The 25,002-nt window shown below is 29.8% G+C and overlaps 3 protein-coding genes across 5 annotated transcripts; 1 reads left to right on the top strand and 2 right to left on the bottom strand.

Annotated features, from left to right (window-relative positions):
• The first annotated feature begins 1,624 nt into the window (after positions 1 to 1,624).
• LOC145962011 (rhophilin-2-like) lies at positions 1,625 to 23,313 on the top strand. Of its 3 annotated transcripts, XM_083082731.1 has the most exons (15): positions 1,625 to 1,917; positions 2,819 to 2,934; positions 3,890 to 4,021; positions 4,106 to 4,181; positions 7,567 to 7,644; positions 7,934 to 8,317; positions 8,746 to 8,844; positions 8,935 to 9,205; positions 9,430 to 9,624; positions 9,781 to 10,010; positions 10,173 to 10,325; positions 19,012 to 19,411; positions 20,880 to 21,190; positions 21,252 to 21,345; positions 21,443 to 22,388. In XM_083082731.1, the coding sequence occupies exons 1-15, from the start codon at positions 1,708 to 1,710 to the stop codon at positions 21,592 to 21,594; spliced, it is 2,901 nt and encodes a 966-aa protein (XP_082938857.1). In that variant the 5' UTR covers positions 1,625 to 1,707; the 3' UTR covers positions 21,595 to 22,388. The 3 variants fall into 3 exon arrangements, with proteins under 3 accessions (XP_082938857.1, XP_082938855.1, XP_082938856.1); XM_083082729.1 differs by lacking the exons at positions 1,625 to 1,917; positions 2,819 to 2,934; positions 3,890 to 4,021; ... (6 more) ...; positions 9,781 to 10,010; positions 10,173 to 10,325 and adding exons at positions 13,387 to 13,632; positions 16,351 to 16,774 and having other exon boundaries at positions 21,443 to 23,311; XM_083082730.1 differs by lacking the exons at positions 1,625 to 1,917; positions 2,819 to 2,934; positions 3,890 to 4,021; ... (6 more) ...; positions 9,781 to 10,010; positions 10,173 to 10,325 and adding an exon at positions 17,946 to 18,245 and having other exon boundaries at positions 21,443 to 23,313.
• Positions 3,884 to 7,469, bottom strand: Tilb (touch insensitive larva B). The gene is made up of 4 exons (XM_083082728.1): positions 7,011 to 7,469; positions 5,759 to 6,023; positions 5,053 to 5,381; positions 3,884 to 4,710 (listed from the first exon to the last, which is right to left on the bottom strand). The coding sequence occupies exons 1-4, from the start codon at positions 7,337 to 7,339 to the stop codon at positions 4,278 to 4,280; spliced, it is 1,356 nt and encodes a 451-aa protein (XP_082938854.1). The 5' UTR covers positions 7,340 to 7,469; the 3' UTR covers positions 3,884 to 4,277.
• On the bottom strand, positions 22,842 to 24,999 carry LOC145962012 (methylmalonic aciduria and homocystinuria type D homolog, mitochondrial). Its single transcript, XM_083082732.1, has 5 exons — positions 24,852 to 24,999; positions 24,616 to 24,760; positions 23,704 to 24,116; positions 23,351 to 23,567; positions 22,842 to 23,198 (listed from the first exon to the last, which is right to left on the bottom strand). The coding sequence occupies exons 2-5, from the start codon at positions 24,758 to 24,760 to the stop codon at positions 23,128 to 23,130; spliced, it is 846 nt and encodes a 281-aa protein (XP_082938858.1). The 5' UTR covers positions 24,852 to 24,999; the 3' UTR covers positions 22,842 to 23,127.
• Positions 25,000 to 25,002: the final 3 nt, after the last annotated feature.

Below are 25,002 nucleotides of genomic sequence, written 5' to 3'. Positions count from 1 at the left end.
GGAGAAGAGAGAGCCGAGTTTTGCTTAAGACGATAAGACACGACTAGAAATCGACAAACATCGTGCTGTATCGTTTCGGCGTTTCGCGAATCATTCACACCTAAATTTATGGGACGCAATAATCCTCTAACATTTGTGGTAAACCGCATTTTTACTGCATTTTTGTAGTGAAAGCAAGTACGGTCAAGTCCGGACCTTAGCATCACACTGCGCATTTATTTAGCTTAAATTATGAAAAAAATAAGGAAGAATCGAAAAAAAAAATTTCATTAAATATTATATTTTTTTAAATTGTTTTACGTCCCATAAACGCAATATAATATACACATGCATTGATACCGATTAATTATAATTTCATTCGTGTCCCCGAAAAGTCAATCCAAAGTTTGCAAATAGAAATTTGTCTGTATCCTTATTTCAAGTAAAAAACATACATCAAGATTTTTTACTACAATCTTTCGCAAAGTAATAATAATATTCTGCGAGATAATAAATGACATGCTAGATTGCGATGACGATTTCCGAAAGAAATTGCATTTTTTTGAATATTATTTTTCTAGATATACAGAATTAATATTCGTTTCCTTAATAATGTAATTAATACTGTGATGATGTATGAATTTTTTTCATGAAAATTTATTGCTAATTAATGCTTTTTAACTTTTAATATTTAAAAAAACCCATAGAATACAAGAAGAGAAACTAGATAAAATGCATTTATAACTCACTGTCAATAAAATGTTCTATTAGAATAATTTAATATTAACTAAGATTAAAATATTTGCTTACCGCATTAGTAAAAAATTTATCTTGCAAATCTCTCTTTAATTAGCTGTATAAAAAATATGACAATATCCACAAATTCCCACAAGGAAAATATTACCTCTAAATGTGCAAAATATATAAATTTAAAATATAATTATTTGATATAAATATTACATTAGAGTCTATATTTTACTCGAAAAAACATGGAAAATTTGAAACTTTTAGGGATTTTTTGTACCTGAAAAATTAGGGAATTCTTATAGAATTTTATTGGGTCTCAGCGAATTTTTTAAAAAATTTTCTCCTTTATAATTTGTTTCCATAATAAATCAATCAATAAGTCAAATTAATTATATGTTTAAAATATATTATAAATATGTATATATCTTTATTTGCATCAATATTTTAATACAATATTGAATATGCAATACAAATATTTTATTATAATTTTTAAATGGTAAAAGAATAAAAATTTTATGCAAGTGAAAAATGTTTATTTTACAAAAGTTATTCAATTTTTTTAAAAATCTAGTACTTGAAATTTAAAAGTCTCTACTCGTTATTCCTTCGTATAAGTAAAAACATGAGAATGCAATAAAAAATATTATATTTATTTTAAAAAGTTGCATCAAAAAATCGTCAAAAATTATTCTTTTTACCTGGAATTTTAAACAAAAATTGAAAGACCAGGAATTTTTCAAAGAATTTTCTTAAGTAGATACCATCTAAAAAAATTATGTAATAATGAAACGCGAATCTTATTAATCTGCACGTCAATTAAAATTTCATACGTCAGACTTTCTGGATGTCTCATCTTCATATCTCACGTTCGTAGATGTAATAATCGGTCACTAGAAAATCGTATCTTTGCCCGCGTCCGCGGACAGTCTCAGTTCCGATGGTACGTTCGAGATTACCGAATAAATCAGCGCATTCACGATCATGCTGAAGTGGGTGCACTACTGCCCGTTGCCGAGAGATCGTGCGCTCGCGTCCTCGGACGCGAAGATGGTCCCGGGCGAGACCTCGAGGGACGAGAAGGACGGAAGAAGGGCCGACAGAAGAAAGGACAGCGGTGGAACGATGCGGAGTGCGCGAAACGCGAAACTCACGACGCCGGACGCTATCATGAGGAGATGCTTCCGGTTCGGGGTAAGGAGCAAAGGAAGTCGAACTTGACAGTCGGCTGCACACGGCGGTCTCGAGGTCGACGCGGCTTCTTCCGACGTGTAATCTCTGCGTATTAACAGCCATGAAACCGTATTTTCTTGCCTTTTTTATTTTGCCTCGTACAATGGCAGGTGGATTATTTTGGCAAATTGATTATTATATCGTTAAGCATCATACTTACTAAGCGTTTCTTGTGAATTTCTGGGTATTTATGCGTTCATCTTTTTGTGATATTAATTGTCAGATAATCTATTATTTTTTATATGATATATGTTCTTATCAAGCATAGTCTGAAATAACTTATCTCTAAAGATATCGCACTGGATGGTATCAAAAAGGCATGATAATCTCTTTTATAACTAGACAAGAAATATTATTGAATGCAATTTATAATTGCATGTTTATGATAATTATGAATAATTATCATAAATGTGTAATTATAAATTGTACTCAATAATATTTCTTATGTATGTGTGTATGTAAGAAATTATTTTTAAAAATCGCAAAGATTTATTTAAATGTGTGGCGTAAATAAATACATTCGAATGAAAATGTGCTACATTTATAATGTGGATTAATTAATCATGGATCGGCGTTTCTTGTGCTCGTCTTTCACATTCTTATGTGAAATATAAATAGAAGGAAATAATTGAATGACCTACAAACTACTAACAAATAAAATGTTCTATTCTTATCTATAATATGGCTTAAACTATGATCTGACTAAAAAAAGACTAGATGATATCGTTGGCAGAGTTAGGCCGATCAAAGTGATTAGCGGGACTGGTCTTTATCGTTGCGGCAATCCTTGCGGATTATGTGATTACGGTCCATATATGATCGCGTCGAAGGCATCGCTAACTATGCGTTTCATGGTTCGCAGGGTTCGGATCCGAGGGTAGCGACCTGTAGAGGAAAACTGCAAAACAAGCGGAGTAAGCTCAACCAAGAGATTAACAAGGAGCTGCGGTTACGAGCAGGTGCCGAGAATCTTTTCAAGTAAGCGTTTTTTACATTTCTTAAATAATTTATATCATTTCTTAAATAATTTATATTGATATTTAATTATTAAAAATAAAATTATATATACAGGGTTTATCTAAACTGACGATAAATATTTTAATGACAAATTCTTGGTAACATTTTAAGACGAAAATTCTAATACAAAAATGTCAGTTTAGATACATTCTGTATGTATATATATATATATATATATATATATATATATATATATGTGTGTAATTTTATAATTGGATAAATATCACTATTAAGTATATTAAATAAATTTAATTATATAAATTCAATAATATAAATGCAAATGCGGTAACACGCATGTTCGATAATTTGTAAATATAATTTAATTAATTAAAATTAATTTTAAATATGTATAATTTTATATATATTTATATAATTTTTATATAATTTAAATTTATATAATTTTAAAAAGTATCCAACACAACATTATTAGACGTCCTTTTAATAACAAATTCTCTGAGCAATTTGGAGTAAATTTTTTTTAACAAAAACTATTGAAGGTTTTTTTGCAAATTTCCAATTTTTTCCCATCATATCTTTATAACACAAAGTTACAAATTAAAATTCTATTAAACTCCATGAAATTAATTAAAATTTTGTTAAATTTTTAACTCCACAAAGTTTACTTTGCGGAAAATTCTTTTTCTCAATTCTTTTATAAATTTTTTATGAAAATTATGATGCCTTTATATTTCTTCGCTAAGAAAAATCGTCGCTAAATTAATCAAAGACTCAGCTATTAAAAAGGAGATACCCTATAAACAAGAAAAATTACTCTGCAAAACTGAAAGTTCTAAATTAATAATCACAGTTTACGATCACATAAATAAAAAATATAAAATGAGATTTGCTACAATTTTAAAAATAGTTTTATAAATAACGCAGTTACATTTATATTTACTTGCTAATCTCGTTGCAGGGCAACTACAAACAGAAAACTGAAGGAGACTGTCGCCTTGGAACTAAGCTTCGTTAATTCAAATCTGCAGCTGTTGAAGGAACAGCTCGCTGAATTAAACAGCTCGGTGGAGTTGTATCAAAATGTCGATGGGTAAGTTTGAGCTTTATGGAAATTATAAGTTTTATCAACATATGTAATAAAAATATGGCATTAAACTGTTTCTTTTTCTTTCAGCGTTGAGCCTATTATGCCGATGATACCATTGGGACTGAAAGAAACCAAAGATATCGACTTTCAGGATCCGTTCAAGGTAAGTCCTGATTCAACGCGATGATCAATTTTCAGGATCATCGTGATACTTATGATTATCATTTTTCATTCATCATAATCGTTCCATTGCCCCTGTTTATTCGAGAGGCGGTACGTCCGGGTTGTCTTCAAAATTTTCGAGGTTTTCCTCTTCCTTTGCTAAATTTTTCTCATCCGTTTGAGCTCGTTTTGCGGAATCCTTGGTTACCATCAGAAAATCATGAAGATCTAAAGATGGACCGATCTCGAGAAGAGCTCGCCGAGATATTACAGGCGGTCGAACTGTAAGGATCTTTTTTTCCTGTTTGGATTCTTTCTTTTTCGTCGATTCATCCTTTCCTATGATCGTTTTGCACGGGATCAAACGGGCCATATTGATCACCAAATTTCCGGTGATTGTATTCCGTTGAACATTACTTCTCTCGACTGATACCTCGCAAGGCAGAGTCAACTGCAGTATCTTTCCTTTTATGGTAACTCGCACGTAAGTCGGGTTTACGTCGACGTCGATGTAAGAAGTATCTAAGTGCCTACGAATTTGGGAAAGAAATGTGCGATAAGAATAGGCTGAAATTCTTAGGAAGTTTTGATAAATTTGGTAAAACCACAAACACAGAAAAAATTATATTAATAATTATATATAATAATATAAATAATATAATAATATAATAATATAAATAATAATTATATACGAGTGTATTAGAAATTAATTATTAATTAAAATTAAGAAATTAATTATTTATCTTGAAATTGATAAATTTTTTGCGAAATAAGTTGCAATATATATTTTTCTACATTTATTTACTTTCAATTATCTATTGAATAATACATGTTATTTGGCACAATGCATATTGTATTACGTTAATAATTACCTATAAACAGAGACTTCGAGAACAACAAAATTGGGATCATCTTCATCGTTTAGCTTGAACGACACTTTCGCTTGATTTATATTATAAGCTCTTCCATTCGGGGCAAATAATTTCAGGACGCGTTTTGGACGATTATTGTTCTTATTCGAAGAGCGATTTCTCATCTCTTGTTGCTTCAAGGATCGTTCAGCGATGGCGACCCTATCTTCTGGCGTATGATAACTAGGCTGCTTCCAGAAACGTTCGTTCTCTGCCTCATCATCCTCCTCTGTATTTGCGTTCTCGCTTGGTTCGTTTTTTATATTTTCCTGTTCCTCTTCTATAGTATTCTAAAGGAGATTTTGTTCGCTCTCATATTTTACGTTATTCTTGCTTAAATGAGTCTGCTCACGTGCTAACAGACTGTTTAAAAAAAAAGGAAATATTCACTCGAATATTAGCTCAACTAAAAAAACAAATTTTTGAAGCCTTCTTCCAAGCTTTTTGCAATTCAAATCAAACTGTTCCGAGAAACGTCTTTGACAAATTAACATAAAGATTTATGTTAATTGTTACAACCTTGTGAATTAAATGCGAGAGAATACACTTCAATAATATTTAAATAATTACTGTATAATAACTGATCTACATGCTTACATACTAGTCCAGCAATTGAATTATCGTCACGAAAACCTATCACTCATACACGTCATCAAGAAAAAATTACCGTCTTTATCTCTGTCGCTTCAAGTGCAGCTTTACGACGTGTCCGTTCAACTATCCTGGTTCTCTCATATCGTCGATAACTCTCGATAACGTCGTCCCGTGCTTGCGCGTAAATCTGTAACGCCTTGATACGCTCTGATCTTTCAATCTCTTGCATGTCAAGCTCTCGCAATTGCGGCAGAGTCGCCACAATGTATTGTCTGTAATATTCATAATCCGCGCACGGATTTCCCATTAAAATTAACTGCTCCAGGTTCTCATTGCATCTAAGAAAAACACGAGATACACGTGTTGAGTCGGCAATATATTCAGAATATTAATTATTTATTACTTAATATTCAAAGAATAAACATTTGAAATAGAGGATATTTTTTATACTAATTTTATCAAAATTCCCATATCAAATTTATTATATATTTTATTATATATTTGCTTACACAGTAAAAAATAAAATGTTAATTATAACATTTTTCACGTGTCCCAGAAAGTCCACTCTAAATTTTAAGTTAAAATAACTCATTCGTCGTATGTTACTTATTGACAAACTAAAAATGTTAAATAATTGACTCAATACTTTACATTTATTTTTGTTATCGTGACTTTAAGTGTAATGTAAAAGTAACATACAAATTAATTAAAAATTACATGAAAAAATGGTTACAATAACTCGTAAGAAATGTTGAGGACATTAACGTATAATAGTAATTATTTTAACTTAAATTATTTGTAATAGAAACATTTGATTTTAGTAAATTTGATTATTTTTGTATGTCAAAGTTCAAGATTATTTGAAGATTCACTTTAACTTTTCTTAGAATATTAAACTGACTTTGAGACATGTTGATTGTTTAGAATGATTATGTTAAAAATACTCAAAATAATATTCCATTTCTAAGAGACATGTACAAAGTGTTAAGTTATAAAGTTGACATAAATGTAACACATGAAAACGTTATAAAAATAATAACATATAGGTTGTATGTTAATTTTACATTAAAGTACGAATCAAAACGTGGTAACACAAGAAAATTTTAACATATGGGCGCACAATTTTTTACTGTGTATATTTATTGATATAATATATTATAAGATAGAATAATATTAATATGTAACTGTAATATTAATATAATTATATTAATAATATAAATATATTATTTGTTATTTTACATAATTTGACAAAAAACCATGAAGGAGTTGTATTTTTTAATTCCATATATATTGACATATGATAAATATCATTTATGAAAAAATACCTGAGACTTTTTACGTTCTGTAAATTGCCGATGAAATTGACGGTGAGATCTAACTTCTTTAAGCTCTCTAAACCCTCTAGATTTTCGATAACCTTGATGTTATTGAGGGCTAAGTTCAAGTATTCCAATCTCTTCAGCATACTCAGATTCTCTATCTTTGATATAAGATTATTCTGTAATAAGAGGATCTTGAGATGCCGGCAGTGTCTATCTATCAGCTGGATTTTATCGATATTCTCTTGATGCAAAGCTATCTCTTCCAATGTCGATATTTCACCCTCGTTGTGCTCCGAGCGTTTTCGTATTAATTCAAGTGTGATTTTTACCATTTTCGTTTTTTCTTAGTTTCGAAACGAGAATTATTAATACGAGATAATTATTCACAAGCACGTTTCAAGAAAAAACGCGCAAACACACGTTAACTGTCATTTAAAGTCTCCTAGTTGCTATGAAGACATCGATTTAATATTGTTGGTCACGTGCTGCGATTCCATGTCCTACATGCACGTGTCACGAATTATCGATTGCCCTGCGTAATCTCTTTTCTCTCATGTAGGATTTTATCTTGGAGCATTATAGCGAGGATGGCGAAAACTATGAAGAAGCCATAGCAGATCTGATGGAAACTAGACAGGTAAATAAATAATATATTTCTTTTTTCATAGTAATAATTTAATTTAAATTTGTAAGAAATATAAAAAGTTCTTTTGGCTTATTTATATTATTTATAATATAAAAATTTCTTGTTGAAGGATTTTACATAAATTTTTAGATTCTATCTTTAATTTTAATATGTTATAATGATTTGAATATTATCTTGAAATGTGAAAAAAATTTAAATTTAATTGATAATATATTAGAAATAAATATTAAAAATTAAAAATATTAAAAATAAATATTTAAAAATTTTAATTCACACATAGGCTACAAGGACACCGACTAGAGACTCGGCAGGCATCGCGTTACTCCTGCGTTATTACAATCAGCTGTACTTCATAGAGAGGCGATTCTTCCCACCCGATAGGAGCCTCGGCATCTATTTCGAATGGTTCGATTCGTTAACAGGAGTTCCGAGCTGCCAGAGAACCGTCGCCTTCGAAAAGGCTTCGATTCTCTTTAATGCTGGCGCACTTTATACACAATTGGCCGCTAAGCAGGATCGCTTGACAGCTCGAGGACTCGATCAGGCGGTCGACGCTTTTCTGCGAGCGGCCGGCACTTTCCGCTACATCCACGAAAACTTCACGAATGCACCGAGTATGGATTTGGGTCCTGATATGTTGGAGATGCTAGTGCAACTGATGCTGGTAAATTTTTATTCTTGCCTCATATTGGAGTCTATTGAAATTTTTTTCTTATCTTTTTACCTTTTTTTTGTAATTTTGCATATATTTTTCATATTTAATTTCTCATATATACATTTACAAAGAATTTTTAATGATGTACTTTATTTTTAATATATATTTAGATATTTTAATATATTTATTATTAAATATATATTTATATATATTTTTTTAATAATGTGCTTTATTTTTAATATATTTAGATATTTTTAATATATTTAATATATTATTTTTAATATATGTAATACAGATATTTTTATTTGTTCTTCTAAAATTTAAATAAACAATTATACCTTATTTTAAGGATCTTTAATTACATTAAGGATCTTCTATTACACACGCTATATTTTCGCTATTAACAATTAATTTATTTCGTGCTCTCGTGTTTTTAGGCTCAGGCAAGAGAGTGTCTCTTCGAAAAGTTGGAACTTCAATCGAGAGACGGTAGAAACATCGATGTTTGCTTGGATCTTGCTCAAGAGGCTGCCCAGGTAAAAAAGATTTTCTACGAATAATTGTTTCTTCTTCTCGCGATTATCAGTGCGATAAGTATGAGTGAATCATTGAGATAATTAATCTAGGTTGCGGCAATATACAATGATGTCCACGGACTGATATCGCGCCAACCGGTTCGTGACTATGTCCCCGAGACTTGGATTTCACTGATACTGGTGAAGCGCGAGCATCATCTCGCTCTTGCTCACAAGCATCTCGCGGTCGGTCTGCTGGACAGACCGATCGTTGAGTTTCGTGTAGAAACAAGATGCATATTGGAGCATATTCAGAAGAGCGATGGGAAGACTCAATTGGACATAATCCTTCCCAGAGATGACAACGAAAGGAAAATATTGGGTATGAGGCTCTCATTATTTTAACACTTATGTTTATTCATTTTATTATTCAAATAATTTTATATTTTCAAATGATTCAAATGATTTTATATTTTATATTATTTTATATTATTTTTGTATCTTTTATATTTTCAAGTATTTTTTTTTATTCATCTTAATACTAATATTCTAATTCTTTATAAGTAAAAAAAACGAATATATCACGGAAAGAATCTCTCATTGCAGGCAAAGCCCATCTCAGAGAAGCTCTCGTTTTGCACGATGAGAGCCAACGACTGCAGAGAATGTGCCGCGATCTGAAAGGTAAACAAGCGTTGGCGAGGGTTTTGAAGAAAACACAAGAAGCGACACTCGACAGCTATAACAAATTCGGCAACGAAGATGATTTTCGAGAACTGTTGGATCCGCCAGATATAATTGGTACAATATTTTTCGAAATTTGAAAAATATATCAATAATTTAATTTTGTTTCCTATATTTCGATAAAAAAAAAGATAATATTTAAAAGTATAAAATTTTTAAATCTTATCATTTTAATTTAATTTTTAATTTTCATTTTTTATTTGCAAAAACCAGCTTCCACGAAGTTTCAACTTAGCATTACTCATCCGGATTTCGGGCAGCACGGAGTGGATGATCTTTTCAGATCGTTGGGACCCGTGGCAATATTTTCGGCCAAACGACACTGGACCGCGCCGCGATTGGTGCAGCTTCAAAGAGGCCCTGATGGCGAAGGTTTTGGATTTAGCGTACGCGGTGATGCTCCGGTGATAATAGCTGCCGTCGATCATAATTCACTGGCTGATGTAAGAGTATATTTGTTAACGAATTTTTATCAGTTATAATTAATTTGATCGATAATCTACAATAATAAAATTTTACAATAATACTTTAATTTAATTTAAACCATCTTTTTTAATAATAACTACGACAACAATTAATAACAAGAGAAGTATTTTGCATTTCAGGTAGGCGGAATGAAGGAGGGTGATTTTATAGTCGGCATTGGCGACAAAGACGTCAAGTGGGCATCACACGAGCAAGTTGTGCGAATGATAAAACAATGCGGTGACTTTATAAATTTGAAGTTGGTCACGCCAATGGACAGAAATTATTTAAAGGTAATTGATATAATCTATAAAATCTATATATCACTTTAATAAAGAGAATATATATAGTAATGCATGATACATGAGATACTTTAATTATTAAAAAATTAGAGAATTATTTAAAAAAATATTTTTAAGAATATTCACAGCGATACATTATTAATGATAATGATTATTCTCTTTTTGATCGAAACGGTATCACACTCTTTCAACTAATCATTTAAATAAATATGAGAAAGCTGGCAGGAATTATATAATTATTTTAGAAACCAGGGAAACCCAACAGTAACCACGATAAAGGCAGCGTTTCGGCGAGTAGCTCTTCTGGAGTGTCTTCCGGCCAGCCGAGCCCGGCGGGATCTGTCACTACGGCGCACGTAGTTAGGAGGCTTCCATGGAATCCGTTCAAAAAATCCGGCGCCCAACGCGAGAACAGAGATCTAACTTTCGACAATGTTATTCTCAGATGATTACCGGGCTAAAAATGTATCTAGACGTTGTCTGGATTTAAAGCAGATCGCAACAAAGAGATGATCGGTTCATATATGAAATAAGATTTGCGATTATCGATAGAATAGATTGTCGATTACTAAAATTGAATATTATTCGGCATGAATAACAATCGAGAGCCAATTTTACATGATTATGATATTGTTATTATCGTGATTTATGTATTATATGCGACAAATTTATATTTGTCACATAGATGATATGGATGACACGACCTTGTCAATTCGTTACACGAACAATGATTCGTATTTATGCCGAAAAATATTCGACATTAAAATTTTTTTTTTATCAAAATTCTCTACTTAGACATTTTTTAATATCTTTTTTTGAACAAATATAATTAGATCTACATTCAACAAATTCACAATTATATATTCTAAATATTAACAATATAAAATTTCTCTCAATGATTAACGTTATAGATTTTTGTCGATGTTTTTATGAATAATAGTGCCAACATATGTAAGAAATTAATCATAAAAAAATGCAAGAAAATCGCCCATTATCGTGTATATCAGTGGGCATACATTTTTTTACATGACTGAATTGATTCTTTTTGTCAGATCGTTTATGTAAGTTCGTTTGCAACTGAAACGAAAACGTATAGATAAATGTTCTGATAAATAGTCGTGTAGCGATACGGGATGCAACGATTCCACGATTGACGCGCTTTGTACTTATAGTTTCGTTAAAATGAATCGGGTGTTTATGCGAGCGTATTCGCACATCTGTACATTTATACATAGATGTAGCATCGGTAGAGGCGTGTGTACACAGCTTTTTATTTTATATATATATATAAATATATATGTATATCAAAATGAGAGAGAAATTATATCCAATTTCTTTTCGAGGGAAGTTTTCATTTTAATTTTCCCAAATGCCCAAAAAATCTTATTGTAGTTGATCGTAGGGGAATCAAGCTCGATTGCATTTTTGTGAAAAAGCGAGTTGTAAAAAAACCATAATAACATATTGTTGCGAAGTTTTTAATTAGATATAGCAGCCGACAAGAAACACACATGATTTTTTATACTCGAATATTTGGCGAATATTTTGATCTGTCTTAATATTATACAGACTACAAGATTTATTATTATCTTTAAATTTGATCTTTCCTTGTGAGAATGAAATATTTTTTAAGATTAAATTTCTTTAGGATTTATCATTTTAATTATTGAAAAAGTGATAATATCAATCCATTAAGCTATATTTGTCGCTAATTCAACATATATTCTGGACAAGTTTTTAATAATATAAGACTATCTTGCTGAGATCGAACCGAGGTCGTTGCACTTTCGTTTCAATGAGTGTTGTTAGCTTTTAGGGTCGTCGGAGAAAGTGCAGCGGCTGAAGCGTTCTTGAAACGTGTTGTTAGCCACTCAGACGATACGAAACTTTCAAACTTATATGACGATTATATTCAACGATATTACATTAATGTGATCAAAATTTCATAGTATTTTGCATCTGAATACAAATATATACAAATTTATAGTAAATTTCACGAAATTATCTCAGACACTTTTCAAAATGGTAAAGTATCAAGTTATTTTTTATTCAATTCGTTAAAAGATATACAAATAATATTTTTTATTTTATTAATAAAGTTATGGTGCTTAGTAAAAATCTAGTTAATTTTTAAAAAATTAATTAATATGTGCATAAAATGACATTCATAAAAAAATGATTGCTTCAATGACTACTGAATTTATTTTAGTAACAAATGCAGCATAAAAATGGTAACAAATGTCGTTTTAAAACGATACTTTTAATACATACATATGTTATACATTTTTAACAAAGTATATAATTATCAGTCATTTTAATTTTTAGTCATTTTTTATCTATATCGTTCATAAAACACACTGTACAAGTATGTCTAAAAACATTACGTGCTGCAAATTTTCTCTCTTTATCCTATTTTTCGCACGATAAGCACAATAAAATTATTAAACTGCACCACTGGATTCATGAATATGCATTGATTCAAAAGTCTCATTTAAGAGTCTACACATAATTGGCCTCCAAGTTTCGTTACGGCCATAAAACAATCCCGTCGAGATTTCTACTTTCTTGAACCAACGCTGTTGAACAGCTTTACATGTGATTACACAAAGGATACAATATAATTCAAATATATTTTGGTAAATCTTAAAATTGAAGAAATGTTTTAATATGAAATATAAAGATCCAATTTCGCAAAATAAAAGATATGTAATTTAAATGTAATTAAATTATATAAATTTAAATTTAAATTTAATTTAAATTAAATAAATATAAGTTTAAATGCAATTATAAATTCAATTTAAATAAATATAACATAAATATAATATTATTTAATAAAATTACATTAAAGTTAAATTATTAATTAAATGTAAAGTTAAACTACACTTAAATAATTAATTTAAGACTTACTTTAAGATTTAATTTAAGACAACTTATATAATATATTTTTACTATGATTTTCAAATAATCTCCGTGTGATTTTGATATTAATGCAAATTTTGAACAATGATTATCTAACAATTTTTGCTTGCAGGAACTTATTTTATAAAGTGATATTGTATTCTCACATGCTTAATACTAGTCGCTTTTTCAAGTGACATATCAGTAACATCGCAAAGTAAAGGGAACTTGGAGAAAAATTTATCGAATTCTAATATCGAAAAATACAGCGAGAAATAGAAAGGCGTATTATATGATATATATGTATAAAGATGTGTTGTGACTTTCACCGACGCAACGTCAGAAAATGTTGTTGTGTGCCAACGATGGATATTACGCAATAATTTACGCAGTTATAACGGTAAGCAGGCATGCGGTACGTCCGGTTGTAGCATTTGCGGTTAAATTTCACGGAATAAAAGGCGGAATAAAGCACCTGATTATCCGAACAGGCTTAACCGAGCTGATGAGCAAAGCTCTTTCCTCGCTTTCTAGATATAATGAAAAAATAAATTTTAATCGCAATTTTTTATATCAAAATTAGTAAGCTGGCAAAATTGGATAGACACATGATACGATGAATATTATGAGATTTTACTGCATCGTGGATAGAAAAACATCGACTCGATTTTAAGCAAATTAAAATAACGGGGCATATTTTGAAATGTAGAAAAAAAAATAATGAACCTAAAAGCTCTTGTGTAGTCAATCTATAGAGAACAAAGTTCTCAGCATTTCTTTAAACGTTGCTTACCTATTCGGTCGTCGCGAAAGCAAACATGAACAGCAGATTTGCCTTGTTATTCTGAAACCGAATCTCAATATTCAAAGGACGAAACGTTGAACGAACAAGCCATCATTTTTCAGATTTAGAGATATTAATCTCTTTCACAAATGCCTAGTAAGACTCTTCGTATGCTAAATAACGAAATAATCAACGTCTACAAGTCAAATAGTTTCATTTTTTCCGCGATCATTTTAAATACGTGAGTTCATTTGCAAGTACGTCATTTGAAATGTAAAAAGAGTTATTTGACGATAATAATCAATCATTATTTAGCTCAGATTTTATCTGTTTTGCAAGCTAAATAATTTTATACGCCACTATACACTCTTACACTCTTGTATATAATTTTTTAAAATTTTACCTTGTAGCACACAATATTTATCCTCCCCAATTTATTATAAAATAATTTATAATAACGTCAACTAAATTGTTGTTAAATTAATTTATTTCTTAAATATATCTAAATATATTTTTTTTAATATTAAAGGAAAGTATCTCTGCGAAAGATATATATTAAAAATTGTAATGTTACATCATAAATTTTCCATTTATTTAAGATTCCTTCCCCTCTTTCTCTCTGAATATTTAATTTTGTGATTCATTATACGATAAAAGAAATATTCACTATATTTTATATTGTATTGGAAAAATATGAAAAAAATATATAAAATAATTGTATCAACTTTCGATGAAATTGATCTAGCTGCGCAAAGAGCAATATATTATATGATGTGAGGTGAAAAATTAATCATGATATTCATTAGAGCACTCGGCAATTCTCGCTCGAATGAGCGAGTGAAAGCAAAATGAAAGATTACGAAAAGAAAGTGAATCTTTCAGCAGTGTTGGCACTCGAGAATGGTGAGCTTCTTTGGTGCTTTTTATACCAAGGAAAGTAACACAATACTTTAATTCGTATGTACGTGAATCATGAACCAACTACTCAAGATATATTAATGAAAATTTGGCAACAATTTCCTTTTCATTTAATGTAACAATTAACAAAACTTGCCAACTTCTCCTCTTTTACGTAACCCAAGTTGCTTTAAACTTTGACAACATATAAGAAAGTAAGAGAAATTATATAGATTGCATGAAGTATAAACTATTTTTAGATATATATATCTTGTGAGAAAGTGAATATATTTTTTGTGCAGATATTTTTTTATGTGAATAAACTGCACATATATGCAAGCAGGAACTTATATAAAATATCAACGTTTATATTTATAGCTTCAGCGTCATGTTGCAACAGTCTAAAAAATTATCTAAAATATTTTCTTTCATTTAATTTTAAGATTATATTTGATGAGGACAGATGTATGATTAAATTTAGAATTACATAAATACTAGTTATTGCATTTGACAATTCGTATTTGTCGATGCAAATGAGTAACAGCCGGTTCAGCTTTAGATGTGGATATTATGTGACGGAACGTAAATTGCCATGGGCTCTTCCTACATTAATGACCGTTGCAAATGAGTTTCACGAATTATACGTTAAAAATTCTTTTTGGAAAAAAAATTATTATTACTTTTAATCAACAAAATAATTAATTAACTTTATATTAACAATTAATGTATCTAAAATATTAATCTCATATATAATCGCAAAATTGAAAGAGGAATCCCTGAAAATTTCAGAAGTTTCGCTAATTTAAAATTGTGAATAAATTACAGTATTCTGCTTTCATTTTAATTTACTAGATAAGAGATAAGCATACTAATAAATGCTCTAATAATATTTATGAAAAGTTTCGCTAATTAAAATAATATATTGAAGAAAAATCCTTGATATGTACATATATATAGAAGTTTCGCTAATTAGCGAAATTTTTTATAAATGAATGGTATGATTTTAGCGAAATTTTTCATAAATATTAGAATGGTATGATTTTAGCGAAACTTTATAAATGTTGTTAGAATATTAGTAAGATTATCTCTTTGTGGATTAAAATGAAAGCAGAAAACATAACAAATTCAAAATTTATGTCATACATGCAATATTGAAAAAGACAACATAATTAAATTTGTCTCGAATTTTATTTAAGAATTAAAAATTAATATTTATGTAAAAAATTAATAATAAGTTTTAAAAAAATATTCTAATTTCATTCATTAAAATCATTTAAATTGATTAGTTATTTATAAATATTGGAATCAATAAATATAGATACTTGGTCCTTTTAAATCAAGGATTTTTTTTTATGTATCGATAATAGATATTTTCATTATTATATGCATATTCTGTTGTAATATCTTGAAAGTACTTACTTGTGCGACATATAATAGGCGAACGTACACTCGCGGATGTCGTGTAAGTGCGAGCGAGAGATGGAAAACGTCGACAAAATGTAGGTGAAGGTCCTAAGAGTCCGTTCATGTTGGAGAGACAGTACCACCACGACAATCCCGCTTTAAATTGACCAGCCGATCGAGCAGCCGGATTACTTTGGTGTACATCGCTCGACAGTCAACGTCTCTTTCTCATTTGATACTGTGCGTTTAGTCAGATCTTTCGTTCCGCGTCGCGGATAGACGCGGTTTACAAACTAGTCACCAAGTGGAATTAAAACAGTGTAAAAGAAAATATCGACTGAAAGTTTCAATCAATCTGGATGAATTCGATACGATAGAATCCAGCAACAATTGAAACTTTGCGAGGAAACCTAAAGAAAAACAGAAGAAAAAAGGAATTTCGAGGAAGGAAGAAAAAGTAAATCGGGTTAATCAAATATTAATTATTAATCTGTCAAGTGCGTGTAGCGTAAAATATCTTGTATAATTAAAACTCATGTATGGAATTACATATGCATAATAACATGCGGCTCTGAATCAATGTAATTAAAAAGGAAAATTTTTTAGAAAATTATTTGAACAAATTATTAAAAGTTAAATTGTTACAAAATACTTTTTAAAACACAAATAAACGTTCCATTTTTAACAAATTAGACAAAGAATAGTATTCATTAAAGTACAAATTAAGCTTCATGCGGAACTGAAAGAAGGACATGAGAATGAAGGGAAAATGAGGACGAAAAAAAAAACGCGGACGTTGAAAAATACAAGAGCAAGAAACCGGAACTGTTAAATTGATCGATTAATCAAAAAAACGAATTAAAACTTTTAACAAGGCACATCATTTAGAGCTTTCTTCGCGGGATAGACAAAAGCATTTGGCGAACGCGAGTGGTAAAAGTGGATCAATGCAACCAGTCCATTGAGTTTGCGCTATAATTTTCTCGCAAACTCCTTACGTTGCCTTTTCCATTTTATAGAATCTATAAATCTTTTGCGATAATGATAGGAATTGCTATTCTTTCAACATTAAGTAAATAAATTAATTCAGTGCTTTTTAACTAAAATTAGAATTTATTTATTATTAAAATAGAAGATTTCAATTTTAATTGTCAAAGTAATCTTTGCTTTTTTGATATCTTTACGTTATTTTTGAGAGAATTTTCTAATTCCAAGACGAAACAAATTTTCTAAGCTTCTAATTGGAATCGAATTGATCGCTTAAATCAAAGTTTCAATCACGATTTTATCATTTCTTCTTTTCTTATAATTCGCCATCTTCCTTAAAAATCGAAGAAATTTTGTAATTTCATCGATTTTAAATAGCAATTTTTAAAATTGAACGCAAATAAAATATATTATATATTTATAATGCCAAATATGCGCTTTCTTCGTATTTATCACGTATCTTATAAATAAGATTATTACATCATTTTATGTGAATTTTAGTAAATGATAGCAGCAACGCAAGATTACATTTTTTAAGTTTAAATATTTAAATTTAAATATTCTCATCTGATCTTATTTTAATAAATTTTAATATTCTATCTGATCTTATTTTAATGAACAAAAATGTTGAATTAATTTGCGTACCTACTTTCCGGTTGAAACAATATTGCGCTCATGCACATTTACGATATGGCGCTTGGGATAGAAAGTTGGGTACATTGCAAAATGTATGTGTGTTCTCGTTGCGCAGAGGCCACTTGGTATACTACTTCCTCTCGATGTCTCACTTTCATTCCGCGAGTTGCTTAAGCATTATATACATGTGCGGAATTATAAAAATGAGCTCTCTCATTGTGATCATTGAATATGGCTTTTCAAAATAAATACTGAAATGAAGTCTCGGTACTATTAATTTTAAAATTGTTTGCGTGATACCAAAGGTACGCATTTGCACTAAAATTATTTTTACAATACAAAATTATTAATTGAATATTATTAAATTAAATTTTAATATTATTCAATTAAATTAAATATTAAAATTATTGTGATATATAAAAATTTTGTTGAAAATTTAATTTTAAATATGAAAAGCGTAGGAAAAATATTAATATATTATATCTACTTTTTTATTTTATTTAAAACTTATAAATAGTAATATTTTTATTAATAATTAAATGTTGCTGGAATTTAATTTAATAAATAGAAATAAAAATTAAATTAATTTAAAGAATTTAAAGAAAAATTGCTACCTGTGTATCATAAATTTTTTACATCAAAAATGGAATCTTTATGCAAATTTTTAATCTTTCTTTCTTATTTTTCGCTATATTAATATAATTCTTTATTACAGATTACACACTATGTACAATGTCTCGATGTTCTGTCTGCTTTCTCTTTACGCTCCACATCGTATTAACAGCTCCTAGCAATAATTTGACCAAGAATTCTAGTTCGATTTTCTGGTTTTACTAATATGATTTTTTTTACATCTTTAGTAACAATTATTATCTCATTAGTTCATAAATTAAATAAGAATTAATTGTCGACATTCTAATTTCTAATTACATGAAAAATTAGTTTTCTATCAATTTAAATATATGTACCTTATGGCTCGTGTTTTTCGAGAGATATAAAGCCAGGATAACGTTGTTCAATCGGGACACAGGATCCATCGGGATAGAATGTCAAGCTCGAATTACTTTTCAGACAATGGTGACGGAGGGGCAGCCAGAAGAGTACGACAAGTATAAGAGCACGTTGGACGTGAAAACGCTGGAAGCGGCCAGATTGGAGCTTCGCGAGGATGACAACACGAGGGAACAGGCTTTGGAGCAATTCCGTCATTGGATCCAGAAGCATCCGGCGATCAAAAAGTGTAGGACCGACTCGCTATTCCTGTTGAGATTCCTCAGGACGAAGAAGTTCAGTCTACCGATGGCGGAGGAGATGCTCGAGCGCTATCTCACCATCAGACAACTCTATCCTGACTGGTTCCAGAAGCTCGACATCGATGACCCGGACATCGAAGCCATCATCGACAGCGGCTACTTGGTACCTTTACCGAAACGGGATCGACACGGTCGAAAAGTGATTCTGTCATGTGCGGGTAAGGATTCTAAAAAGGATTGCAAAAGTTCGAAGATTAGTTAAAATTCAGCTAAAAACACGACATTTTAAAAATTATATATCTTTCTCAATAATAAGTAACATTGATTTTTAAATCAATTTACTTTAACAGTGCATTATTAAATTGTTTATTTCTATTTGGATATTTTAGATTGATGTAGAAGAAAGTAATTTTTTCTATCTGAGCTAATCATCTTACACAAATTATATTAAATAATTGCAATTAAATGTAAAAATTATAAATATAATATTAAATATATATAATTATAATAAAAATTAAATCGAAATTAGCAAATAAGAGCCACAGCTGGTAGTTGGAGCGCAAGGAAGGAACAACTCTTCCTTCAAACTTCCTTCTTCCTTTCTTATTTTTCGTTTATTTCAAAAGAATAAAAATAATTACATTAATAACAAACGAAACGTTTCAGATCATCTTTTGATCCCCCCCCTCAACGCGATGTTAACAATATATATTATAAATTATAATAATAATTGTATGTCTTTCACGTTGATTTGAAATTTAATGATGGAATGTACAAGTCTTCGGTTGTTAGGACGTAAACTTAGACTTAAACGAGGACAAACTCAATTGATTCAATGATAACAAGCATACATGAATATATGAAGGAACGTCTCATATCCGTAATAATCTATCATATAGCCTTATATAATTGATAATTTAAACAATCGAGGACATACATTCTATCATTGAATTTCAAACCAACATAAAAGACACACAATTATTATCACAATTTGTAATATATATTGTTAATATCCTGCTAAGGATCAAAAGATGATCCGAAACGTTTCGTTTGTTATTAATGTAATTATTTTTATTTTTTTTAAATAAAAATAATTACATTAATAACAAACGAAGAATAAGAAAGAAAAAAGGAAGTTGTTTCTTCCTTGCGCTCCAATTATTGCGCTGTGGCTCTTTCGATTTAATTTTTATTAATTATTATTTGAGCCAAATTTGAAAATTTTTATTTAATACAATTATAAATATAATAAATAATTATAATATAATTATTATATTATAAATATAAAGATAATTTATTTAATATAATTTATTATATTATAAATTATATTTTTTATTATATTATAAATTATAAATATAATTTATTTAATATAATTATTTATTTAATATAAATATAATAAATAATTATAATATAATTATTATATTATAAATATAAATTTTCCTTATATTATATTATAAATATAAATTTTTACAAAGAACTCTAAACTGTAGATTTAAGTTTGCTTTACAATACTAATGATTATATAATCACAGTGTACATATATTTTACGTCTCTTTGAATTTCACAACAAGAAATCCTTAGATCGTGTTTCAAAAATTATTATTATTAACATACATTTTTCTGCTTTATAACTTTGTTCTCCAAGTATATTAGACATTTGCTCTACTTTATTTTTCTGTTTTTAAGGACGTTTCGATCCTTGCAAATTCTCATCGATACACATGGCTCGGGTCCACAGCATGGTGGTTGAGAGTCTGATGGACGACGAGGAAAATCAGATCCGCGGTTATACACATCTCAATGACGAGTCCGGATTGACCATGAGCCATCTCAGTGCGTGGTCCTTCACGGACATTCGCAATATGTTGAGATGCATACAAAACAGCACCCCGATGCGACACAAGGAAACCCACTTGATCAATATTCCCGGCAGCGTGGCAAAGATCATTGAGTTCGCCATCTCGCTTCTTAATGATAAGCTCAAGTCTCGCGTTATGGTAAATATTACAAATTACTCTTACATAAATTTACATGACTGATGACAAGTAACTTTGACAGATACACAAGGATATGGAGGAGCTGAGAGAAGCGATAGATCCGAAGATACTGCCGAAGGAATACGGAGGAGAAATTCCGCTCTCGGAAATGATCGGTATGTGATGGATTCCTCTCGTCATTTTTCCCTCGTATTTTTTTAATTTTATATAATTTTACATCCTTTTTTCTCTCACAATTTCTCTATCTTCCAGCTGAATTCAAAAAGGAACTGAAAAAGAAGAGAAATCAACTCAAAGCTCTCGATGATATGTACATCGAGATTTCACCGAAAGATTATCACGCAGCTAATAACGAAGAGCTGGGTGGAATATGCGGTTCGTTTCGAAAGTTGGAAGTTGACTGAGGGCTAATTTATTTCTATTTCAATCCCGCATCGATAGCATCTAATTTTAATAGTTATTTCCGTCTGCTTGCACATCACGTATCAAGGAGCAGTTTTATAAAAAATTGAGATACTTCTTCTTCTCTTCTTAGCGCGAAATATCATTTATATAGAAATATATGTCATATTATGCTGCGACATAGAAATTATAAACATGTTGAACGAGTATGCAAATGATTATAAATGCATCTCAACAATTATAAATAATTGATTTTAAAACTATTCGTATAGCCATTTTCTCTTTACATTCTATTTACAACGAAAAAAATTTTTAATGTTAAATGTTTAGCATTAACATTGGTACATCGGATCTGTACATGAAATATAAGTATAAGGGAATTTATTTTTATGCTGCAATACCTCGTAAAGAGCATTGTGTGAATAGTATTCATCAACTTATGCAATAAGTCTTTCTTATATAACAATTAAGATTTAGTAACGCATACGAATGAGTTAATGCTCATTTCGCCGGTGGTACCAAGTTACCTATGACCTATAAGTCTTGACTATATCTTAGGATGTGATTTGACACATTCCAATCGTTCCTTGTTGTCGTTGCAATTATCAAGCATACACTTGCGATCGCATCGTTTTATAATTAGCAGAAGCTTTATATACTTGTATGAATTAAAATGCAAAGCTTAGGCATATATGTAAACATAAGAGTTTATAAAGTTACATCTTTGTTCAAGTTTTTAGTTATGTTTTTAGTGAATAAAATAAAACTCTGGGATGTTTGACACAATTTTCTTGTGGATTTATGATATATAATTATAATCTTTTAATTATTTAATTACTCTAAGTACATTCAAATTGTTACCGAATCTCAATTATACAGCACGCATATTCTCACTGATATTTAGCAGATATTTTCTATTTAGTGAAAAATGTGATGTATAATTCTGACTTCATTTCTCTAATATGAAAATTTATAAATACAAGAGATATCAGACAGCCACATCTTATGCTGAATATGTACAGGCTTACAATTTGAACAATCTTTCATTTATACATGTTGTAGATGTACAATAATTTTCAATATTTTATATAACATTCATTATCTTAAAAAAAATAATGGCATGTGATAGAATAACACAGCTTTATAAGCAGTTCTGTAAATTTATATGCATATATAAATAAAAAAAAAATAGATCATTATTCATTACTTATACTGCAAGGATTTTTCCAAATAAGACCAAAATAAAAGCTATAATTTAAAACTTTAATTACAACATTAATCTTTTTACTAAATAAACGTGAATTATTATACGCCTAGACGACATAAGGCGCAGTCCACTAGCACATTGATTGAAAATCTATCGAAATGTATGGTAATCGGAATCGGAATTCAGTACAACAGTCATTGTTCCACCATATTTTTCAATCGTTTATGCATATGTGGATGCGCAATATTTTTTTCAATTTTAAAGATAGATCTGTCAATATAAGTAAACTAAACATTTTTTTTTATATATTATATACATGTATATATTTCTATTGCTCCTCGTCATTGATTATTTGTTCTAAAAACTCAATGTTTGGTGGCGCTGTGGTGTAAAGGCTTCCTAAAATCGAAAAGAAAAAATTAAAATGCAACAATACAAGCTAAATATTATAATCTTTGTATAAGAAAAAGATTATTATAAAACTGCAAATATATCCATATTCAAAAAATGCCGCAAATTATTATTATTTTCATTATGAACTGTTTACATACCAATAAAATTTTGTAGACCATTGTCAAATGTAATAATTTTGCAATTGTTTCTTTGTTTTATTTTAAATCCCACACAGCGAAATCGTTCATCGGTTTCATACAAATTGACGCTCTTTCGCGAACTCAAGTGGGGTTGTCCACTAAAGGGATTAATAAAATCTGCCCAATAACCAGCCATCTTGAGCTTGGTGCATATATTCCAGGCTGCTAAAACAAACTAATGGACTAATTATATATATATTTCATCAATATTTTCCATTTTTGAATTTTATTTATATAACTATCATACTATGATACTATTATATCATAAATATCATACTATAATATTACAATATAATATATATTTAGCTCACATATTTGGCAAGTTTCTCTGTTTCGATTTCCTTATGCCATCTCATTGATTTAAGATTTGCTTTTTGATTAATAGTTATAATAGTGAGTTGCGACGAGGTCACGTCTAAGCATTCTGGAAATAGTTCCTCTATGCTTTTTCGCAAGAGAACAGGACATTCTTGCGCTACATAATCTAACATTGGATGCATGACTTTCCAATTTCTCTTGCTTCTTTGATATCCATTTTCATTATTTAAAGATTCTATTAATGCTTCTTCTTCAGATGCCTCATCAAAATAAGTCTTAACTTGGGCAGTGGTTGTAGCATCTAACCAAGCAGGTCCTACGCTTCCAGGAAGATAAAATCGGAAGCCTCTTGGTGTTAACAATTTCCAGTTAGAATTGGTATCCCATGCATTGTTGTCAATATCACCTTTTTGTAAAACATCCATAACAACAAATATAGATTAATAAAGATTAAATATTTAAATAATTAAAATGAGAAATATACTTTTTGATATATGAAATTTGACAGTTAATAAAAGTAGTTTTAATATAAATATTTCGCAGCCGGTATAAAATCTAATTAGCAAGAAATTATAATCTATTGTGATATAATAATTAGGCTGGAGATTATTGTATCATTTTTCATATGATTGATACACGCAACATGAATATAATTCTCTACAAGCATTTTTAATATGCACTTAATTATAAATACATATTTTTGCAAACAAATATATAAAATTTTCAGTTTTTTATAAATAAATAATATCGCTCTAGGGAGATAGAAGACAATGATAACTTGATTGATATAAGATTTAATAATTAGTATATGGATTTTGAGGAAAATTGCAGATTTTATATATGACCTAGGTCAATGACGTTGGCTTTTTCTTTGTTAAATAACGGGATGAAATGATACTACTCACCGTCCAAGGAGTCACCATTAGACTTGACAACCTTGTCTAAGAAGGTACTCGTGTTTCTGTCGCTTCGACGTGAATAGAGAGCTCTCGGTACCAAATTAAACAGCAACGAAATACCGCGCTTTCCCCCGTATCTTATATAGAGCATCTGGAAGCGATGTTTTTGTAGGTTACATTCACGAATCAATCGGCTGAGAAATCATCACTTCGCGCTCTCGCGGATAAGCATGATCCTTTACCGTTTCGAGTAACAATACATCACTGGGACGTAGACGTAATTTACATAGTAAATTTCGATAAGGCAATGAAAACAATATATTTGCATACACTCGATTAAAATACCTATCTACACTCTTTATTTATAATACAGCATATTAGGTGCGTTCGAAA

The sequence above is a fragment of the Camponotus vicinus genome, unplaced genomic scaffold (assembly GCF_025532165.1).
Source record: "Camponotus vicinus isolate PSW18456_S1 unplaced genomic scaffold, iyCamVici1.0 SCAF_11, whole genome shotgun sequence".
Lineage (NCBI taxonomy): Eukaryota > Metazoa > Arthropoda > Insecta > Hymenoptera > Formicidae > Camponotus > Camponotus vicinus.
The sequence above is the reverse complement of the archived record's forward strand: the minus strand, read 5'-3'. Positions and strand labels throughout refer to the sequence as shown.

Excerpts from the sequence above, each read along its gene's own strand:
- Tilb (XM_083082728.1), bottom strand. The coding sequence starts at position 7,339 with ATGGTAAAAATCACACTTGAATTAATACGAAAACGCTCGGAGCACAAC. Across the intron at positions 6,024-7,010 it reads CAGAACGTAAAAAGTCTCAG|ATGCAATGAGAACCTGGAGC; the intron begins GTATTTTTTCAT and ends TGTTTTTCTTAG. Across the intron at positions 4,711-5,052 it reads CTCGAAGTCTCTGTTTATAG|GCACTTAGATACTTCTTACA; the intron begins GTAATTATTAAC and ends CCAAATTCGTAG.
- LOC145962012 (XM_083082732.1), bottom strand. The coding sequence starts at position 24,760 with ATGCTCTATATAAGATACGGGGGAAAGCGCGGTATTTCGTTGCTGTTT. Across the intron at positions 23,568-23,703 it reads CAGAGAAACTTGCCAAATAT|TTTGTTTTAGCAGCCTGGAA; the intron begins GTGAGCTAAATA and ends TTAGTCCATTAG. Across the intron at positions 23,199-23,350 it reads TGGTCTACAAAATTTTATTG|GAAGCCTTTACACCACAGCG; the intron begins GTATGTAAACAG and ends TTTCGATTTTAG.
- LOC145962011 (XM_083082731.1), top strand. The coding sequence starts at position 1,708 with ATGCTGAAGTGGGTGCACTACTGCCCGTTGCCGAGAGATCGTGCGCTC. Across the intron at positions 8,318-8,745 it reads TGCTAGTGCAACTGATGCTG|GCTCAGGCAAGAGAGTGTCT; the intron begins GTAAATTTTTAT and ends TCGTGTTTTTAG. Across the intron at positions 19,412-20,879 it reads AGTGATTCTGTCATGTGCGG|GACGTTTCGATCCTTGCAAA; the intron begins GTAAGGATTCTA and ends TCTGTTTTTAAG.